Here is a 21360-nt window from a genome sequence, read left to right on the forward strand (position 1 = left end):
AATGCATTGGCTGCTGTACGGAAGGCATAGTTGAGGGTTGTTTCTATGGTCAAGGAAGTGGATCCAGATATGAATTGGGTATATTGTTTCATGCATAGGTAAAGGTTGGCCTCCAAAGGAATGCCACCAGAATTTAAAACTGAGCTATATAACACTGTAAAGCTAGTTAATTTTATTAAGGCTCGAGTGCTAAATAACAGGTTATTTTCAGTATTCTGCGATGAAATGGACATTGAATATACACAACTTTTGCTTCATTCTGAAATTCGCTGGCTTTTCAGGGGCAAAGTACTAACAAGGTTATTTCAATTAAGGACGAAATTTTATTGATTGTAAATGAACATAATTCTAATTTTGCATCACTCCTTGTTGACAAAGCATGTTTATCAACACTATCCTATCTTTCAGACTTTTTTGTCGAAATTAAATGAACTAAACCTCTCCTTTGCCAGGGAACCAGGGCGAACAGTGAAAAGTCAGCTACTGGAACAAATCTGAAAGTACACCCCAACGCAACATCACCAGAGTTAAAGATCGGTACTATCAACATAAGAAGCCTGAATGGCAAAGAAATGGAGCTAGCTGAGGAATTAGATAAGTACCAGATCGACATAATAGGGATGACTGAAACAAAAAAGACAAAAACTGGTGAGATCTTTCTAAGCAATCAATACAAAATGTTATATTCAGGAAATGACAATCAAGGAAAAGAAGGAGTAGCCATAGTATTCAACACAAAATACGAGGCTCATCTTCTTGAATGGCAGGCAGTGTCAAGCAGAGTGATGTGGGCAAATATCAGAATGGAGAATTGGACAATGAGACTTATTTGTGCCTATGGTCCCACAGAAGGCTCTACTAAGGTAGAAGTGGAGGAATTTTTTTGCGGCTTCAGAAAAAGAAACTGACACAATGAAAAATGAAAAGTTGATCCTTGTTGGGGATCTAAATAGCAGAGTAGGAAATGATTGTCAGACATACAAAAATATTTTGGGAAAATTTGGAGAAAAGAGCAAAGCTAATCATAATGGCAAATATCTGTTGAATTTCTGCTCAGGACATGGACTAGTTATTACTAACACCATGTTCCAACATAAAAATGTGCACAAATTCACATGGAGAGAAGAGGCAAGGAATAAGAAAAGTCTGTATTCTCTAAGAGCACAAGCTGACTTATTCGACAGGAACTTTTGATATGCTTTCTTCTTTTCCTTCATTGCCTTCTTAAACTTCCTGTGTCCACCATGGAGTTCTAATTTTTCTATCCTTGCAGACAACTTCACCACATGCATCTCTAGCTGAATCAATCAGGGCTTTCTTCAAGGCTTGCTACTGAATCTCCAAGGTTTGATTCCTGTTCTCAAACTTTTTAATTTTTTCTTCAATAATCTTTGTGTATTTTAGTCTACAGTTCACTGAGAGCTGCTCAACTTTTATTCGCTTTAAAACTTTCTTACATGTTATTCTTTTCAATATGAAATTCAATTCTATCCTGCTCAAGACTAAATAGTGATCACTTCCAATTTCAAATCCTCTGTACACTCTAGTGTCCTGTACCAGGGAGAAAACATCACTATCAACAATAACAAACAGTCAATGAGACTTTTCTTTTTTCTTGCCTCTTCCACCTCAAAACTCTGAAACAGAATTTTTAAACATATTTTCCGAATAACTTTTATAAGAAATTTCTGTAAGTTTGAGATCTATTTCAGGCTTATAGCCACGAGAACAACCTTTTGTTATCGTTTCAAGTGACAGTGGGTTTAAAATGCAATTCCGTGATCTTGGTTTGACTGGATTCTGGATCTCACCTTCAGTGAGAAGTGAATTTCCCGAATTATCTGAAGCAGCATTGAAAATTGTCATGCAATTTCTACAGCCTGTCTTTGTGAGAAAATGTTTTCATAGTCCTTCAAATAAAAACAAAATACAGAAATCATCTTTGTGTGTGTGTGTGCGCTGATCTTCGACTGAAGTTGACCAAAATTGAGCCAGATATCCAGCAACTCTGCAAGAGCTGAGAAGCTGAACCATCTCATTAAAAGTAAGTGGTAACATAATTTATATCATATTATTTATTTGGACTACAGTTTCCAATCATTCTTGTTACTGGTTCTGGAATTAATCCATTTCCAAAATCGGACAAAACCCAGGATGAAATGAAAGTTACGCAAAGTGACATCACGGTGAAGCTCGGCTCAGATCTGCTGGCGAGGAGGATAGCTGCCTTCATCCCATTTAGTGAAGTTCCGCATCCCTTACGGTCGCTTGCGGGAATATGCGGCCAAGCACACCGAATCCTTCGCATGCACACAACAACATCAGTATGGTCATGGATTGTACAGAAACACGCATCACAATGTAACGAATACAGGCAGCACATAGGACAGATATAAATAAAACCACCACATGATTAATAAATCTGCCAGATTTACGATGACCACTGTTGTGCCTCTGGATAAACAGGATGGATATAATTAAAACCACCATCATAACACGATTAGTACAAATCACATGCATACAGTATATATGGCATACAGTCACTGGTGGAAAAATGCACCCGACCACGTGGATGGCACTTTGCGACTGACATCGTGGGTTGAACTATTTATAGATATCGAAAATGACCTGACATAACAGGATGTCTTAAATTTTTTTTTTTTTGCTGGTCATGGAAAACTCCTCAGGGAAATAAGGCGAGTCGTATCATCTGGAATTTGTGTGGATGTGGGCATTAAATGGCCTTTGGGATGTTCTGAGTGAAATTTCTGAGTATATGTAGGGGATGGTTTGGACAGGACAAGGGATGTCAAGTTCGTATTCAGTATTATGATGAATGGAGTAAGATAAGAACAACATTTTCCCCTCGTCTCACAGTGCACTTAGAGAATGGTACAGTTTATATGTCGGAGGTCAAATCAGAGAGTGCATGAAGATAAAAGTTGTGGGATGTATCTTCATGAGGATGGGCAGATGAATGGGGATAACATATAATATATAAAAGTTGCTGTGGGTAGATGAATGGAGATTAAAGATAAACATAGTTGTGGGTAGATGAATGAAGGCATCAGCGGGACGGCGCTGGCATTCCCCATGGTACCAACGGCGCTAAAAATGTAGTTGTGGGGTGAGCGTAATGAGTGTGGGCAGATAAATGGGGATTAATTATAAAATATAAAAGTTGTTGTGGGCAAATGAATAGGAGTATCAGTGGGACATCGCTGTCATACCCATTCATTTGCCCACAGCAAATCGGAAACTGATACCTTTATTTGTTTAATAAAAATTAAAACTTTGTTCAGTGATGAACAAAGTTTTAACTTTTAATCGTTTACTTCCAACTTAAGTATGTTTCCATATGTATTTGTAAATGTTTATATATGTGTAAAATGTTGTATATGTAAATATAATATGTAAATGTTGGTAATCCCCACATACATTAAAAAAAAAAAAAATTACATAACTTAGTGGTCCGTAGAATTGTTTTAGGCATTTTACTGGACCTTGGGCTTAGAAAAACTCTGATCTATACTATACTATTCAGATCATTTCTAGTAAAATTAAATGCCATTTTTATTAACCCTACAAACAGTCTTAAAATGAACAGAATACAATGAAATAAATGCACATAACTAAATATAAATCAGAAGTTATCTATCTAGTGGAATTTTGTTTCAAAAAAGTGCTAAAATTTGGTATCCAGATACAGGACTTTTTTCAGAAGTTTAGTAGCATTGATTCAAAATAAAATGCAGAGGATACATTTAAACAGCAGATTAAATATAAGTAAATATTTCTGTTTTAATTTAAATATATGACATCATAATCAACTATTTAGACTTATGGTTTAAACTCATTATTAGGTTTAATGGAATGAATATAGCACATATAATTAATTAAACACAAGTTTATTTGATCCTATATTTCGTCTCAGTCACTGAGACACATTGCAAAAACACAAAAATGTACAAAACAAGAAGTGGAAAAAATTAGACAAAGTCTAAAGTTATATGATGGGTGCCATTGGCTAGCCTTAGCTGTTGGGTGAGAGGCCTACAAATTAAAGTTTCCCAAATTTTGGGAAGTTTAACACTAACACAACTATATTTATTGAGATTTGGTTGGTTTTTTTTAAATCTGCTGCTGATTCTAAAAGAAGGTCTTTCAAGTTTATATTTGTTGTGGTGAAGCATAGGAGCACCTTGGAAAAGACAGCTAAAACTAAAAAAGTACAATCTCTGCAGTGCCTTCAAATCTCATCTGAAGCTGGCTGCCCTCATCAGCTCTATCTTCTCTCTCTGCTACAGGTGTTTACAAAGTTACAAGGACCTTGTTCTTGCAACTTATCGTATTATGGTCAAACAGAGAGATCTGTTAACACCTGCCTAGATGAGCATATCTACCTCCATAAGCATGGTGTTAGGTCTAGCTAACCATGCCTTGGATACCTTGCACAGAATCGCATGAAAAAAAAAAAAAAAAAACAACTATGCTTTACCACAACAAATACAACCCTGAAAGACTCTTCTTAGAATCAGTAGAAGATTTAAAAAACCAACCCAATCTCAATAAATATGGTCATGTTAAGCTTCCCAAGATTTGGAAAAACTTGAATTCATATGCCTCCTCCCCAACAGCACCCAAAGAGGGTGTCCTCCTCATAGAAAGCTTTAGGCCTTCAGTCTAATTTTTCAACTTATGTTTCCTGCATTTTTCATACAGTGAGTTTTATACATCTGTCTTTGGTTTATGCATAATCTTCATATCAGAGCCTTTGAAGGAGTTGATAAGATCTGAAACACAACTTATGTCACAAAATATGAATACAGCTATGTGGAACTCCATGCCATGCAACATCAATGAATTTTAAAGAATATTTTACATTGATGGCTCACCAATACTGTTGTTCACTCACTTGTTCATGGTCAGTCTTGTCAATTATATGAGCTAGAGTGTACTTTAAATACTGAACCTTGAAAGATTATCACACATGTTGGTTCACAGGATGAAATACTAAGGCTCTATTTGCAGGAGGAAAAACAATCTTGATATTGGGACAGACATCAACAATACTGAGTGAATGGCTTGTGGTATCATCAAGAATAAGTAACATATAAAAGGTCATAACTGAGACCCAAGGTAACTTCTGAAAATAACAGCAGTCATGTATCCTTTTGGGTTTGAGTACCAGACATGTTTGATTCATTCTGACCTGTAAAGGCTTGAGGGTTTTGATAGTGGTTAATGCAAACAGGTTTCACTTTATGTCCCTCCATAATAGTACCAAGCAGAAGTGCCAGTCGATCTCTCGCCACCCAAAGCCCAGGTGTCTTTTCAGCGATGGAAATATAAGAGCAATCAGCAATCCCCCCCCCAATATAAACCTGTTGTCAAGGTTGAATATTTGTTTGTGTGTGTACTCTCCCCCTCTCCTCTATGATTGCCTTCAGTTTCACAGGAAATGCATCTGCAGGATTTTTATCAGCTGATGTAGCTTCTTTACACATTTTCATATTATGAAAATCATAACATTGACAAAAGTTCACAAACCATCCTAAACTTGCCAAAAAGGGCTTAATTTCCCCATTCTAATGTTCTTTTAAATCATAAAGGTTACAAGCTTTCTCTAGCACTTGCAACAGGATAAAGTTAACATGATTTTATTTTGATTATTCATCCAGGTAGCAAGCATTATTTCCATATTCCAAACATGATTGAGCATACAATGAATAGTATCAGCACTATTTCGAATAGTACATAACATATTCCCACTCAGACTTAGACATGTTTAATTTTATGCTGCATTCTCAGCTCATTCAGAGCTGAGCAGCACCTCTTTCATTTCAAACTAAACTGATTTCCTCAGGTTTAATATCACTTCTACTAGAACAATGCAGATGCTTACTAGTCATAAAGGTAATAATAAATAAAAATAAGCACAAAAGTAAACAAACTAACAACAAAAAAAAATGCAATCTCAATAGATGATAAACTGGAAATCATCAAAAATAAAATGAGAAAACAGTGGGTTATCATGCTGAAATCTATAGTTAGCATGCATTTTATTTTGAATTTGCAATCATTACTTCATTTTTTAAAATTAAGTCTAATCCGATGATTTTTTTTACCTTTTTTAATAGAATATCTCTAACTTACTAACTTTAAGTAATTTCACTCGTTTTATTCTTTAAATTTAAAGATTTAATGACTTGAGGTTCAAATCCATCCACTCTTAAGGATAAGTTTTGGGTGTTTGGTGTTTTTAGTAATAGAACATGTAGTGGAATTGGTCCTAGACACAAATCATTAGATTAATATTTAATGTTCTATGTTTTCAATTTAAAACAATCTGCTCTTAATTACAGTCATACCCTGAAGTTACACGGTAGGTAGGACTAACAAAAAGCGCGCAAGTCGAATTCATGTAACTTGGGATATAATTTTGCATGTAATTTATATATACAAACATACAATTGGGACCAAAAGTTTACAAAAACACCTATATTTTTTAAGAAATATAATCATAATTGTAGTTTTTCATACATAAAAAAGAGAAAGTCATTTCGATGTCGATGGTTTCATAAAATCTAATAGATTAGTCTGACGGCATAATGTCTTTTTCTTGTCACGCAAAATTTCTTCATAGCAAGCTAATGATTTTTTTTATTCCTTGCCTTTTGCCTTGTGGCTACAGTTCATTCCTCGTTAGAATCTATGCCCTCCAAAATCTGTAAACCTTTCTTTTATGATTGTTCTTACTGTGGATTCCTGTAGATCGAACTTTTTTGCTAGCTCACAAATTTTCATTCTGCCTTCAAAATCCTTAATAATGTTGAGTTTTGTTTCCAAAGTCAATGTTTTTCTTTTCTTGCTAGCTGTACAAGAATCATACTTGCTTCTTTTGGATGACATTATTATTTTTTATGTGATAAAATTTTTATCAAGAACATAACATTAAACAATTGCAAGGTTTGTAGATTATAAAAATCGTGCATGAATGGAGACCGCACGAAACACGTCAGTGCTTGTTCACAGCATGTGCGACACTGGCGAATGCAGCCGGCACCGGAAAGATACAACTAGTGGTGAGGCATGAAGTGGGACGGGAATACGTACATATAAGAAACCGCATAACTCCAGATTCGCGTAAGTCAGGGTATGACTGTATATGCAGATTTAAATGTATATTTTGTTTTTCTAGTGTATTATTGTATGATTGTACTTCAGTGCTTAGAAATAATGTGAACCAGAACAATTGAGATTAGGATATCACTGAGAAAATCAACATGAGGGATTTTGTGACAAGTAGTAAGTATAAGATGTACTCATTATATTACATTTTATGGTTTGAAAATGAGAATTTATAGAAAAAATTCTGAAAGTGAGTGCCAAAAGTGTGGTTTGTGTGAAAGCAAGAGAGTGAAGTGGTGAACATTAGTAACAATAGGCATGAGGGAGAGAAAGTGAACAAAACATAAAAGGATAAAATGTAAAGTGTAGTGGGAGAGCAAGATTTCTTTTTATTTAATTTTCATGGTGCAAAGACATCAAAAGTCATACTGCACCAGGACACGGGTTACAGTAGTGCATATAGTAAACAGTTAGTAGGACAATCACAAACACCCATGCCCTTGGCAGGATTTGAACCTACAACCTCTTTGCTGGAGAAGAGCAGGAAAACTATTAGGTGACCATAAGAGATTGCACTTACAAGACTTTTTTCTGTTCTGACACAGAAAGGAGAGTAAGAAGAAAGACAAAGGAATATATACAAATGAAATAGAAGAAGAGATAAAGAGAGAAATGTTTAGTGATTCCATGATAAGGTGTATACTTGTATCAGGAATATATACATATCAATATTTGAAGTAAAATAGTCATTAAAAACCTGAAATGTGGAAACGCAGGTGGAGCAAATGATATTCGACCAGATATGCTGAAATATAAAGGTATAAAGTTCTTACAGTGGCTATATTGAATAATTCAGTCTGGTCAGACGGTCAAATTCCAGATGATTATGATTGGAGTAGAGCTTTCATACTACACATCTATAAAAAGAGAGATAAAACTGAATGTGAAAATTACAAAAGAATTGCCCTACTGAGTGTGTTCCTGGTAAGATTTATGCAAGTATACTTGAGAAAAGGCTAAGAAAAATCGTAGATGGAAAGCTACATAGAGGCCAAACAGTGATTGTTAGAACCAGATTTTTGCTTTAAGAGAAATAGTTGAGAAATCATGGGAATATAACAAGGATCTGTATATAAGTTTCACAGATTTGGAAAAGGCATATGGCAAGGTTCCAAGAGGAAAACTGTTCAAAACACTCCAGTTATATGGTGCAAATGGGACATTATATCAAGCAATATTTACTCCAAATTTGAGTTGTAAATCAGCAGTTAGAATTGAAGGATGTACAGGAAGGTGGTTTGATGTTAAATCAGGCATGAGACAATGGTGTACATTATCTCCACTCTTATTATCTATGTGGATCACATTAGGAGGAAGATGGTATTAAACAAATTGGAAATGTTAATTTTTACTTTATGCAGATGACGTTCTGCTTCTAAATAAATCCAGTACAAGTCTGCAGCATTACCTGACTAAATTGAATAACAGCTATAATAAATTTGGTATGAAATTCAGCATTAAAAAAATGAAGATAGTGAAAATAGGCTGAAACACTTAATACATCAACTGCAACCTAAATGGAGAATCTATAGGACTAGTTAAACATTTAAGCTATTTAGGCACAATTTTTAGTGAAGATGACAAATTAAATTTGGGATTATACAGCAAAATTAGCAAAGATGATATGGTAGGAAATCAAATAAATTTATATGGAATAAGAGAGAAATTAGTCAAAACATTAAACTAGCTGTATACAAGAGTGTTCAAACCAATTTTAACTTATGGATCTGAGAATCTCAGTCTATACCGACTGAGCTACAGAGGCTCAGTCAGTATAGACAAAGCCCTTTGGTCGGAAAGACCTGGGTTTGATTCCCATCATTGACTTGAGGAACTTTATCTGATCTCTTCGACAAAAGGTGAGTTAGCCGGTCTCATACAGAGGTAGGGGAGGTTGCTCATCCAGAAACACAGTTTTTCGACCCCCAGAACAAGTAAACCGGCCCTATCACATGCATCTACAGACATAGGACATACCAGGAGGCATAGGGCTAACCACCTTATCCTCGGGACTGGTATGATTTGAAAGGGCTAAGGACAGCTCTGTAATAATGTCCGTTTCTGAGAACTGGGACAGAAATAAAACTCTTCGTCAAAGACTAGAGACCACAGTTATGAGTCCTGAGAAAGATTAAGAGACTTAACAGATGGTATATCAATGGCATCATATGAGGATATTAGGAAAAAACTTGACATTATTAACATTCAGGACTGTGTTAGCAAAATCACTAAAACAGAATGGGAGAGGAAAGGTTAGCGAAACGTGGTGTTCTTTGCCAAGATGGCAGGAAAAAGGTCCAGAGGAAGACCCAGATCTAGGTGGCTTGATGCAGTAAAAATTGCCTTGGAAAACAGAAATATATGATCTGATAATACTGGAATACTGACAACAGGTTAATTTGGAAAAAAATTGTCAAGAGGAAGTTAGCAATGCTGTAACTTTTTCATTTAGTACTACTATAAAATCCTATACTCTCTTCCCCAGAGGATATACGTCAGAAATATAATTATGATGAACAAATATTTGAGAAATCATGAGAATATAACCAGGATTTATATTTAAGTTTGTATATTAAATATATGAAGAGCCAAAGGCTTCAATTCGGCGACATATAAACTTATTTAAATGAAGGGATATTACATCCCATATTGTTTCATTGCCGAATAAGAAACTCAAAGAGTTTCATGCCAAATATAGTAAATATATAAAGTTCGGTGAGTCCAAGCATAAGCAAATACCTGGATAGTGTTACAATTGACCCTTTAGGGAGTGCAACACCGAGGCAACTCATGGTAAGGGTGGAGCAAGCTCCGATCACTATTCTTGATATTTCCCCATAATGTGAAACCCAGCTCCTAGGAGCTGTATTACTGTTCTACATTACGAGTGAGAGAAGGTCACTACCCAGACCAGTTTCAACCTTTATTGAGGTCTCATCAGTGAGTAGGTAGACCTAGAAATACCAAGTTTGTAGCAAACAGAACTTACATATACCCTACTATGAGAATTGCCAAGAAGGTGTCCTAATAAATTATTAAATATATGAAGAGCCAAAGGCTTCAATTCGGCAACATGTCAACTTATTTAAGTTAAGGAATATTACATCCCATATTGTTTCATAGCCGAATAAGAAACTCAAAGAGTTTCATGCCAAATATAGTAAATATATAAAGTTCGGCGAGTCCAAGTGTAAGCAAATACCTTTCATATAATTAATAATTTATTAGGACACCTTCTTGGCAATTCTCATAGTATGGTATATGTAAGTTCTGTTTGCTACAAACTTGGTATTTCTAGGTCTACCTACTCACTGATGAGACCTCAATAAAGGTTGAAACCAGTCTGGGTAGTGACCTTCTCTAACTCATAATGTAGAACAGTAATACAGCTCCTAGGAGCTGGGTTTCACATTATGGGGAAATATCAAGAATAGTGATCGGAGCTTGCTCCACCCTTACCATGAGTTGCCTCAGTGTTGCACTCCCTAAAGGGTCAATTGTAACACTATCCAGGTATTTGCTTACACTTGGACTCGCCGAACTTTATATATTTACTATATTCGGCATGAAACTCTTTGAGTTTCTTATTCGGCTATGAAACAATATGGGATGTAATATCCCTTAACTTAATTAAGTTTGTATATCTGGTAAAGGGACAAAATATGGTGTCAAGAGAAAAGCTGTTCAACATGTTGATTATAACTAATTTATAGCTATTTAAGCTATAAATTAGCAGTTAGAATTGAAGGAGGTACAGGAAGATAGTTTGTTAAATACGGTGTGTTACAAGGGTGCACATTACCTCTCCTGTTATTCATCATCTATATGGATCACATTATGAAAGAAAGTGGTATTAAACCTCATATCAAAATCAGAGATGTTAATCCCAGCGTTTTACTTTATCTAGATGATGTTATACTTCTAAATAAATCCAGAACATGTGTTCAGGATTCCCTGTCTAAACTGAATAACAGTTGTAATATATTTGGTACAAAAATCAGCAAGAAAAGGAACAAAGACAAAGAAAATAGGCAGAAACATTGAAATCAACTGCATCCTTAATTTAAAAAAAAAAAAAATCGTAGAATAAATAAAACATTTCACCTATTTAGGCATAATTTTTAGTGATGGCAGCAAAGTAAATATGGAAATAGACAACAGAATTAGCAAAGCATGCACGGTAGGAAGTTGAATATATTTATATGGATATTCTTAAGACAGCATTGAAACTAAGTACTTCTGAATCTGAGAGAGATAGGTTAAAAATAAAACACTTGATCAAAGACTAGAGACCACATATGCGTTATGAGAAATATTAGGTTATTGAACAAATGGCATTGATGGCAGTATGTTAAAAATGAGATTATTAAGGAAGAACGTAACACTGTTAACATTTGGGAATGTGTTAGTAGAGCTAATCTAAGGAGATATCATCACTTAAACACTTAGATTTAAGGAGAAACACTTAAAATACAGAATGAGAGAAGAAAGATTAGAAAAAAAAAAAAAAAAAATTTCTTTGCCAAGATGGCAAGAAAAAGACCCAGATCTAGGTAGATGGATAGAATAACAAGTGCCTTAGAAGAGAAGACAGAAATATAAGATCTGATAATATAGGAGTCTTGACAAATAACAGATTAATTTGGAGGAAAATTGTTGATTGTAGAAAGTTAATAATGATGTAACGTTTTCATATAGTACTATTGCAATATGCAGCACACCTATTGAGAGTACCTGTCAGGAATTTAATGATGATGATAACTGTTTACAAATTATTTGAGAGATCACAAGTATGAAAATGAGAGAAGATATGAAAGTGTTACTGAGAAGAACAATGACTGAAAATTAGTTAATGCCTAGGTTGTGCAGTAAGAGTAATTTGCAGCTGGCAGATGAATGAAGTGAATTTGATAGAGTATACCTGCACTGTTTGAGTTGCATTGTTCTGGGTTCTGGAAAAAGTGATGCTCAGTGAATGCTGAGAAGTGCAAGATCAAGGAAACCTGGAGCTACTAAAAGGGATGCACATGTGTGTGTGAGAGAGAGAGAGAGAGAGTGTGTGTGTGTGTGTGTGCAGTCATCCTTCAAACAAGTGACTATGAAGATAGTAATTATTCAAAAATGCTGAATATCTCAGGTCTCAAATTTGAATTGGACACTAATTACAAGATGCAAGATAGTTCTGGGCACAAAGGGATAATGTAAATCATGTACAATGTCTTAAGGATCACAAATAAGAGTGAGGAGTTTTTGACATTAGTTCTACACAGCCAAAAATGACTGATATCAGCAGACTAGCTTAATAAATATAGTGCGAGCATTACTAGAGGGAGTGTTATTATAATAGTGTATAGAGATATAGGAGGATGACATAGAAAGAAATGAAATTCATGCACTACTAAGATAATTACTGGAAAGAGCAATGGATGGAGGATAGATGCCTAGGATTTGAGAGTACCGAATCTGGTAATAGCAGGAATATATCCATAACGAAGGTATACGAGTAACCACTGTCTTGACCTGGTAGGTAGCAAAGCATATAGAATTTTCAGTAAAGCAGTGGTATATTCGGAACAATAAAGCTGGCAGACAAGTAGATATTGTGGAGCAATGCCAAGGCATAAGAAGTAGTAAAAGGATGGTAGACTGTTCAACATTTCAGGAGTTGTAGCTAAGACATTAGAAAAATTAATCAGAATAAACAAAAATAAAATGTCCATAATTACATTTAATGGAATGAATACAGCATAGACATCTGAGATACAATATAAAAATTATAATAATATACACAATACAATAAGAAGTTAGACTAGAAGGCTAAAGAAGTCCTCTGAAGGATGCTCTCTATAGGTGATGTTAAATGGGGAGTCTAACACAACCATATTTATTTAGATCAGGGTTGCTTTTATTTTAAATTTACTGCTCATTCTAATGACAGTTTTTCAAGTTTATACTTGTTGCAGTGAAGCACAGTAGTTTGTTTGATTTGATGCAAGGTATCTATCCATGACATCATCAGCTAGACCTGAGTGACCATAATTGCAACAGCTGATGTATTTCTTGTGCTCTCCAAGGCAGATGTTGGTAGTCTCTTGTATTATCCATAATACGACAAGTTGCAAGAAGAGGGCGAATACAATGCAGAGATTAGATATATTTTTAAGTACTGGCTATTTTTTATGAAATGCACCAGATATAAGGAATAGCAATATGTTGCATTACTATAATCTGTATGTTGAGAGGGATGTGAAATGATGGTAAGGATGACTATCTGGTTAATCTTTTTGGCATTGTAGCCACTGGACTGGACGGTATGGCAAATGTTTGCATATATCTATCAACTTGATAGAACACCATATATAAACAGACAGAAACTGCAACCATGGGCTCTCTCTTCTCCTTCCTCTTCTGGCCAATTTCTATATGGGGCATTTTAAGAAACATACTCTTTTATCTAGCTAAGATACACTGATATGTTCTCCATTTGGCCACATGGCTTAGATATATCAAACTCTTTCCTCCTCCTCCTCCACCTCAGTCTACATCCCAGAATCCAGTTTGCTATAGAAAAAGAAAAAAAACAATAGTCTACCTTCTTTGGGCAATCTAATCGCACATCTTCCCAATAGCATTCTTTTTTCCTCAGTTTATAAAAAACCTACCCACACAGGTAAATACATATTCAAACTTTCCCATCTCACCCTTCGTCTGTAATAACCTCTGTTCCAACCAGGCTTCCCTCACAGCTGAACTCTCCTTTATTTGCCATACCTTCATGTCCAGTGGCTACAATGCCAAAGAGACCGCACATCTCTCTCAACATACAGATTACAGTAATGCAATTACTATTCCCTACAATAAAGGCATTTCAGAAAAAATAGCCAGAACTTTAAAGAAATGCAATCTCTGCACTGCTTTCAAACTTCATTTGAAACTGACAGCTCTTCTACAGAGCCACTGCCTCTACTCTCTGTTCAAGGTGTTTAGTTCCTTGTTCTTGTAACTTGTCATATTGTGGACAAACTGAGAGATCTTCCAACATCTGGTTTGGAGAACAACAAATACGTCAGCTGTCACAACTGTGGTCAGTCAGGTCTAACTAGCCACACCTGACAAAGAATGGAAAAAAACTACTATGCTTCACCACAGCAATTACAAACTTGAAAGACTGCTTTTAGAATCAACAGCAGATTTAAAAACTAACTTAATCTAAATAAATATGAATGACTGTGTTAAACTTCCCAGATTTAGGAAGAATTAATTCTTAGACCTCCCACCAACAGCACACTAAAGGATGCCCCTCATAGGTCTTTAGGCTTCTAGTCTAGAATCAGAAGATTATAAGCTATATGTTCCTTATGGAACTGAACTGCTGGAAATGGATGTGCTAGGTTTTTGGGGGAAGAGTCATGATGGATCACTGTCCACCATGGAAACAGATAACAGAATAAGCAAAACTAGGGTCAGGAACCAATTGAATAAGAGAGAATCGACACTAAAACACTAAACTAGCAGTATAAGGCAGTATTCACACTGATTTTAATCATTTATAATCTCAGTCAGGTTAGAAATAAGAGATGATCAGAGCCTATAAACTACAGATATGAGAGTTACAAAAAAAATTAGAGAAGTAAACAGATGACATCATATTAAAAATAAAATATAAGAAACAAATTTGTGGCATTAAAGAATGCATGAGCAGAGCTAATCTAATCTAACCATGGTCACTTAAACAAATTGAGAGAACAAAGGTTAGCAAAGCAGGTCTTTCATGCCAGGAAAAGACTAAAGGATGACCAAGATCTAGATGGAGTGATGAATGCCATAAAAGATCAAAATGTTTAATTTGACAAATAGATTAAGTCAGAAGAAAACTCTTGACAGGAAGCTAACAATAATGCAATCACATAGTCTTTATACATCATTAATCATATAGTAATATCCATAGTATCCTATACACTCCCTTCAAGGTATATTAGGAATCAGATGAGGGCTGAATGAGTAAAATGGATCATAGTCATGAGCGCTTGAATTTAAGGAAAGATTCATAATAATATTTTACAGTACAAACCAAGAGAGTAAAATATATATTTGGTATATATTAAACTACTCTACAACTGTCTGTCTCTACAGACAGTTGTAGAGTAGGTGCCCTCCCTCGATGAGTCTTTGTATTCCTTGGAGGCATCATGTAATAATAATATATATTCATTAAACTCACTAATATTCCTCTCTTGGTGTTTATAGCAACATTATTATGAATTATCAATGACACCTAAGCCTTTCTATACACATTAAGGAAAGATATGATAGGTATGAAAGATATGACTTTGATTTATCTTCATATTTCATGGAGATTTCCACATAATAATAATTTACTTGCTGTGTACTTTATGGCTAGTTTTAAATGGAATTACAGTTCAAGCAACTAATGGTATGTGTCCAGAATACAGTAGACCTTTATGATCCTACAATTTTATGACTCGTGAAATTTTCTATTATGCCTATATGAAATGCTAAGCTATAGAAATGAAATTGGGATGCATAAACTTCAGTGGCAGGTTATGATGATTGACACCACAGAATATGATCAAAATGAAACATTTCAACTGATATGAATGATTTTTTAATAACAATCAGCATGTTTTTTTTTTTTTTTTCATCATCAAATTCCTGCCATGTACCCTCAAGGGGGTGTACAGGATATAATAGCACTACATGAAAAAAATTACATCATTACTAACTGCCTATCTACAATTTTCCTCCAAATCACTCTGTTACTTGTCAAGACTTCAACATTATCAGATCTTATATTTCTATCGTCTAAGGAACTTTGTACCGTATCAATCCACCTATATCTTGGTCTTCCTCTGGGTCGTTTTGCTGACAACCTCGTAGAGAAAACTTGTTTTGCCAATCTTTCCTCGCCCATTCTGTTTAAGTGACCATGCCACCTGAGATTAGCTCTGCTAACGCATTCCTGGATGCTGACAATGTCAAGTTCTTTCCTAATATCCTCGTTTTTAATATGATATTGCCATAGATGCCATCTGTTCACGCCTCTAATCTTTCTCAAGACTCTCATATCTGCAGTCTCTAGTCTTTGGTCAAGTGTTTTACTTCTGACCCAACTCTCAGATCCATAAGTTAAAACTGGTTTGAACACCGTCTTGTATACAGCTAATTTAGTGTTTCGACTAATTTCTCTCTTATTCCATATGAATTTATTCAATTGACTTCCCACCATACCAGATTTGCTGATTCTGTTATCTATTTCTATATTTAATTTACCATCTTCACTAAAAATCGTGCACAAGTAGCTGAAATGTTTTACTTGTTCCACAGGTTCTCCATTCACAACACAGTTGACATTTTCAACGATTCTGCCTATTTTCATTGTCTGTCTTTTTATTGCTGATCTTCATACCATATCTATTACAACAGCTATTCAATTTATTCAGAGAATCTTGCAGACTTGTAGCGGATTTATTTAGAAGTATAACATCATTCGCATAAAGCAAAGAGCTGACATTAACATCTCCAATTCTGATATCATGTTTAATACCACTTTCCTTCATAATGTGATCCATATAGATAATGAATAACAGAGGGGATAATGTACTTCCTTGTCAAACATCAGATTTAACATTAAACCATCTTCCTGTACTTCCTTCAATTCTAACTGCTGACTTACAACTCAAATAAAGACTAAGTATTGCTTGATATAATGTCCCATTGACACCATATAACTGCAGCATATTGAATAGCTTCTTTCTTGGCACCTTATCATATGCCTTTTCCAAATCGACAAAACTTAAATACAGATCTTTGTTATATTCCCATGCTTTCTCGACTATTTGTCGAAAAGTGAAGATCTGATCCTTACAGCCTCTATTTGGCCTGAATCCAGCTTGTTCTTGACCAAGCTTTTCTTCCACAATTCTTCTCAACCGTTTCTCAAGTATACTTGCATAGATCTTGCCAGGAACACTCAGTAGGGAAATACCTCTGTAATTCTCACATTCAGTTTTATTTCCCTTTTTATATATGGGTACTATGAGAGCTCTACTCCAATCATCAGGAATTCGTCCCTCTGTCCATGCTTTCTGGACTATGCAGTGCAGCCACTGTAACACTCTTATACCACCATACTTCAGCATTTCTGGTCGAATATCATCTACTCCAAGCTGCCTTTCCACATTTCAAGCCTTTGATGGCTTTTTCTACTTCAAGTATGGATATGTATTCCTGCCTGCATGCCTGGTCAGTGTTTTTTTACCACTGTGCTGTCATCACTGCTTATTTCATTTAGCAGTTTTTCAAGGTAATTACTCCATACTTCAAGGATATCTTTTTCTCCCGTTTTCATGTCACCTTTATCATCTCTAACCCCTTTTACAGCAGTCTTTCCTCCATTCCTAAGCTTCTTCAACAACCTCCAGAATATTTTGCCACCTTCTTGATATTTATTTTCTATATTCTTGCCAAAGTCCACCCATGACTTTTGTTTAGCTAGTTTTATACAGTATTTAGCATTCTTGCATTTGTCTCTGTATTCTCTAAGAGCACAAGCTGACTTATTTGACAGGAACTTTTGATATGCTTTCTTCTTTTCCTTCACAGCCTCTTTAACTTCTTGTGTCCACCAGGGAGTTCTGATTTTTTTATCCTTGCAGACAACCTCACCACATGCCTCTCTGGCAGAATCAATCAATGTTTTCTTCAGAGTTTGCCACTGAATCTCCAAGGTTTGATTCCTGTTCTCAAACTCTTTCATTTTTTCTTCAATAATCTTTGTGTATTTTAGTCTACAGTTCACATCTGAGAGCTGCTCAACTTTTATTCGTTTTAAAACTTTCTTACATGTTATTCTTTTCAATATGAAATTCAATTTTATCCTGCTCACGACTAAATAGTGATCACTTCCAATTTCAAATCCTCTGTACACTCTGGTGTCCTGCACCAGGGAGAAAACATCACTATCAACAATAACACAGTCAATGAGACTTTTCTTATTCCTTGCCTCTTCTCTCCATGTGAATTTGTGCACATTTTTATGTTGGAACATGGTGTTAGTAATAACCAGTCCATGTCCTGAGCAGAAATCCAACAGATATTTGCAAGTATTATTAGCTTTGCTCTTTTCTCCAAATTTTCCCAAAATATTTTGTATGTCTCACAATCATTTCCTACTCTGCTATTTAGATCCCCAACAAGGAACAACTTTTCCTTTTTCATTGTGTCAGTTGCTTTTTCTAAAGCCTCAAAAAATTCCTCCACTTCTACCTTAGTAGAACCTTCTGTGGGACCATAGGCACAAATAAATCTCATTGTCTAGTTCGCCATTCAAGAAGATTAGCCTTGTATTTTGTGTTGAATACCATGGCTACTCCTTTTCCTTGATTGTCATTGCCTGAATATAACATTTTGTATTTATTGCTCAGAAAGATCTCACCAGTTTTTGGCTTTTTTTGTTTCAGTCACCCCTATTATGTCGATCTGGTACTTATCTAATTCCTCAGCTAGCTCCATTTCTTTGCCATTCACGCTTCTTACGTTGATAGTACTGATCTTTAACTCTGGTGATGTTCAGTTGGGGTTTGTTTTCAGATTTGTTCCAGTAGCTGACTTTTTGCTGTTCGGCCTGGTTCCCTGGCGAAAACAATGGGGGGACTTGTTTAACCGGGCGATGCCCCAGCCGGCATGAAATTCTGTCATGTCGAACCATCATTTTTTATTTTGGTTTAACCAATAAGAATACAGTTTGGTCGGCTAAATCCCAAATTGCCAGCCCATCCTCATTCGTTCAGTATCCAAGTAGATACCCAACAGGGTGCACCACGAGAAGGTGAGGATTAAACATTAAGTCAGAAGCCCTGGTCGGTTCTCCGCATTCCTTTAAAGGCTATGTGGAGGTCTGCTCTCAGTTATACAGCTTTGACCATTAAGCACCCCCCCCCTTTTTTTTAAATCCAATAATTAAATGTTATGTTGCAAAATACTGCATATATATTTGTATGTTAATAATCATAACTGTGCCTGGATCGCACAGTTATGATTATTATGATCAAAGGAAATCAGTCTAAAGCCTGCAGTTGGAGTGAAATGTTGTAACTTACTGTTAATTTAAAATTATTTACAGTATTTACATATGTGTGACCGCAAAAATGTCTGGAAAGAGGAAAATTGAATTTGAGAATACAGAATCTTTAAAGAAACATAAAGCAATTTATAAGAGAAACATTAAATTTTAAGCTTTCACAAATCCGGAATGAAAGTGATAGAACCTGACTCCAGTTTGTCTCATTGTATGATAAATCCCATTATAAAGAATAAACAAAACCTATGGTATTACAGTTCAAACTATTTCCAAGAATGTAATCTAATTCATGACAGAGCCTATGGAAAATTAGAATTTATGATGACTCACTTAACAACAGTTCCAAGAAGAACCAATTAGCTTGTAAAAACAGGGATTTACTGTATTGAGTTTGTAAACTGCATGTATTATTCTGACCAGTTTGACTGTTTTGTGGCATAAAAATCTAAAATTACAGGTGGAAAATCCCTATTGACATCGAGACCAGCTTACTCATGCCATACCCAGGGATTCAAACACACGTACTTCCAAATGAAGAGCAAGAGTTTTTCTCAAACTTGACAACTACACTAAGAGTATATTTTAGGATATATTGAGTGATGAGTCTTCCTGATAGGAGTTTAACATGGTGTACATCCAAATTAAACTAGCATAATGAAGCATTTATAAAAATATATCAGGAAGTGTTAATTAAGTGTTTGTTTCTCTCACAACAGTATAAAAATATTTATGGAGCATTTATAAATTAAAATAATGTATATGGTTTTTATTTATTAGAGAATTAAGAATTCATGAGTAAGTTCTTACTAATAAAATTGCAAAATATAAAATTATGCAAACAGTTAAAATCTGTACCTTTTCAGCATCTTCAGGACAGTTAAGCTTCCTTTCCATATCTGCATATTTTTTCCAATATCCATAACAATAAGGATAATATTTAAAAAATTCACCAAATGCTTCTCTGGCTGCCAAAAGATTACCCTACATACAAATTGTGACAGGTCTTACTTAATTTTACCAAATATTTATTAATTATATTAAACTAAGATATTTATCAACAAGTAAGCAAACTGATGCTTATGCAAAAAAAGTTTTGAAACTTCTGAATAAGTATGGTCTTCAAAATGTTTATATTATTTTATTCATGCTCCTGATTAGGAATTACTAACCTTACAACACTTTCAACTTTGGAGTTCTTCCCAGAGGCAAAACAAACTGAATAGCAGTGATAATACATGCTTAAAAGGTAATTCTGTATGTGCATTATCAATTGGTAAACAAAATTCTAATTTATGCTAAGTTTATCATCCTTTTTTAAAAATAATTATTACTAAGATTGCAGCTCTGTAAGGTGCTTGCTTCAAATACTAATAAACAGGATCATCAATTGAATAACATTATAACAGTTATTCAATTCAATTTAGTAAGGGAATTCTACAAGCATGTACTGGATTTATTTATAAGTGAAACATCAACTGCAATCAAGTAAAGAGTTGAGATGATTTACGATTTTAATATCAGGCTATACTGCTTTCTTTCATATGATCAGTAGATATAATGAATGACAGTGGAGAAGGTGCGCACCCTTATCTCACACCTGATTTTACATCAAACCTTTACTTCTAACTGCTGACTTGCAACTCAATTATATACTGTGTATTCTGCAACAGTATACCCTTTACACCATATGATAATTTGGAGATTCTGAAGTTTTCTTCTTGGCACTTCACTTGCTTTTTTTTTCAAAACTTATACAAAGAATCTTGTTATATTTCCATGATTTCTCAACTCACTAAAATTTAATGGAATGAATACAGCACAAAAGGAAATAATTAAACAGCAGGTTTAACTGTTCTAATATTTCATAACTATTACAGAGATTATATTGTATTCCTGAAGATGAGACATCTTCAGGAATACAATATCAAAATTGTAATAACACACAAAAACAAATACAAAACAATAAGTGGAAGAAATTAGACTATCTAAACCCAAAAGTCCTATTGGTGGGTACTGCTTATGGGTTCCATTGGTAGCCTTGGCTGTTAGGCAAGGAGAACTAAGAATTA

At 34.9% G+C, this 21360-nt stretch overlaps 1 protein-coding gene across 3 annotated transcripts in view; it reads right to left on the reverse strand.

The window, feature by feature from the left end:
- Prp39 (pre-mRNA processing factor 39) overlaps positions 1–21360 on the reverse strand; it is a 203643-nt gene that overhangs the window by 95116 nt on the left and 87167 nt on the right. For all 3 annotated transcript variants that reach the window (XM_090391395.1, XM_090391396.1, XM_090391397.1), the window contains one exon: positions 20147–20272. In XM_090391395.1, coding sequence (XP_090247521.1) covers positions 20147–20272 — 126 coding nt within the window. The remainder of the gene's footprint in view (positions 1–20146; positions 20273–21360) is intronic.

Source organism: Typopeltis vanoorti, chromosome 4 (genome assembly GCF_054136105.1).
Source record: "Typopeltis vanoorti isolate ZY-2024b chromosome 4, IOZ_Tvanoo_1.0, whole genome shotgun sequence".
NCBI classification, from domain to species: domain Eukaryota; kingdom Metazoa; phylum Arthropoda; class Arachnida; order Uropygi; family Thelyphonidae; genus Typopeltis; species Typopeltis vanoorti.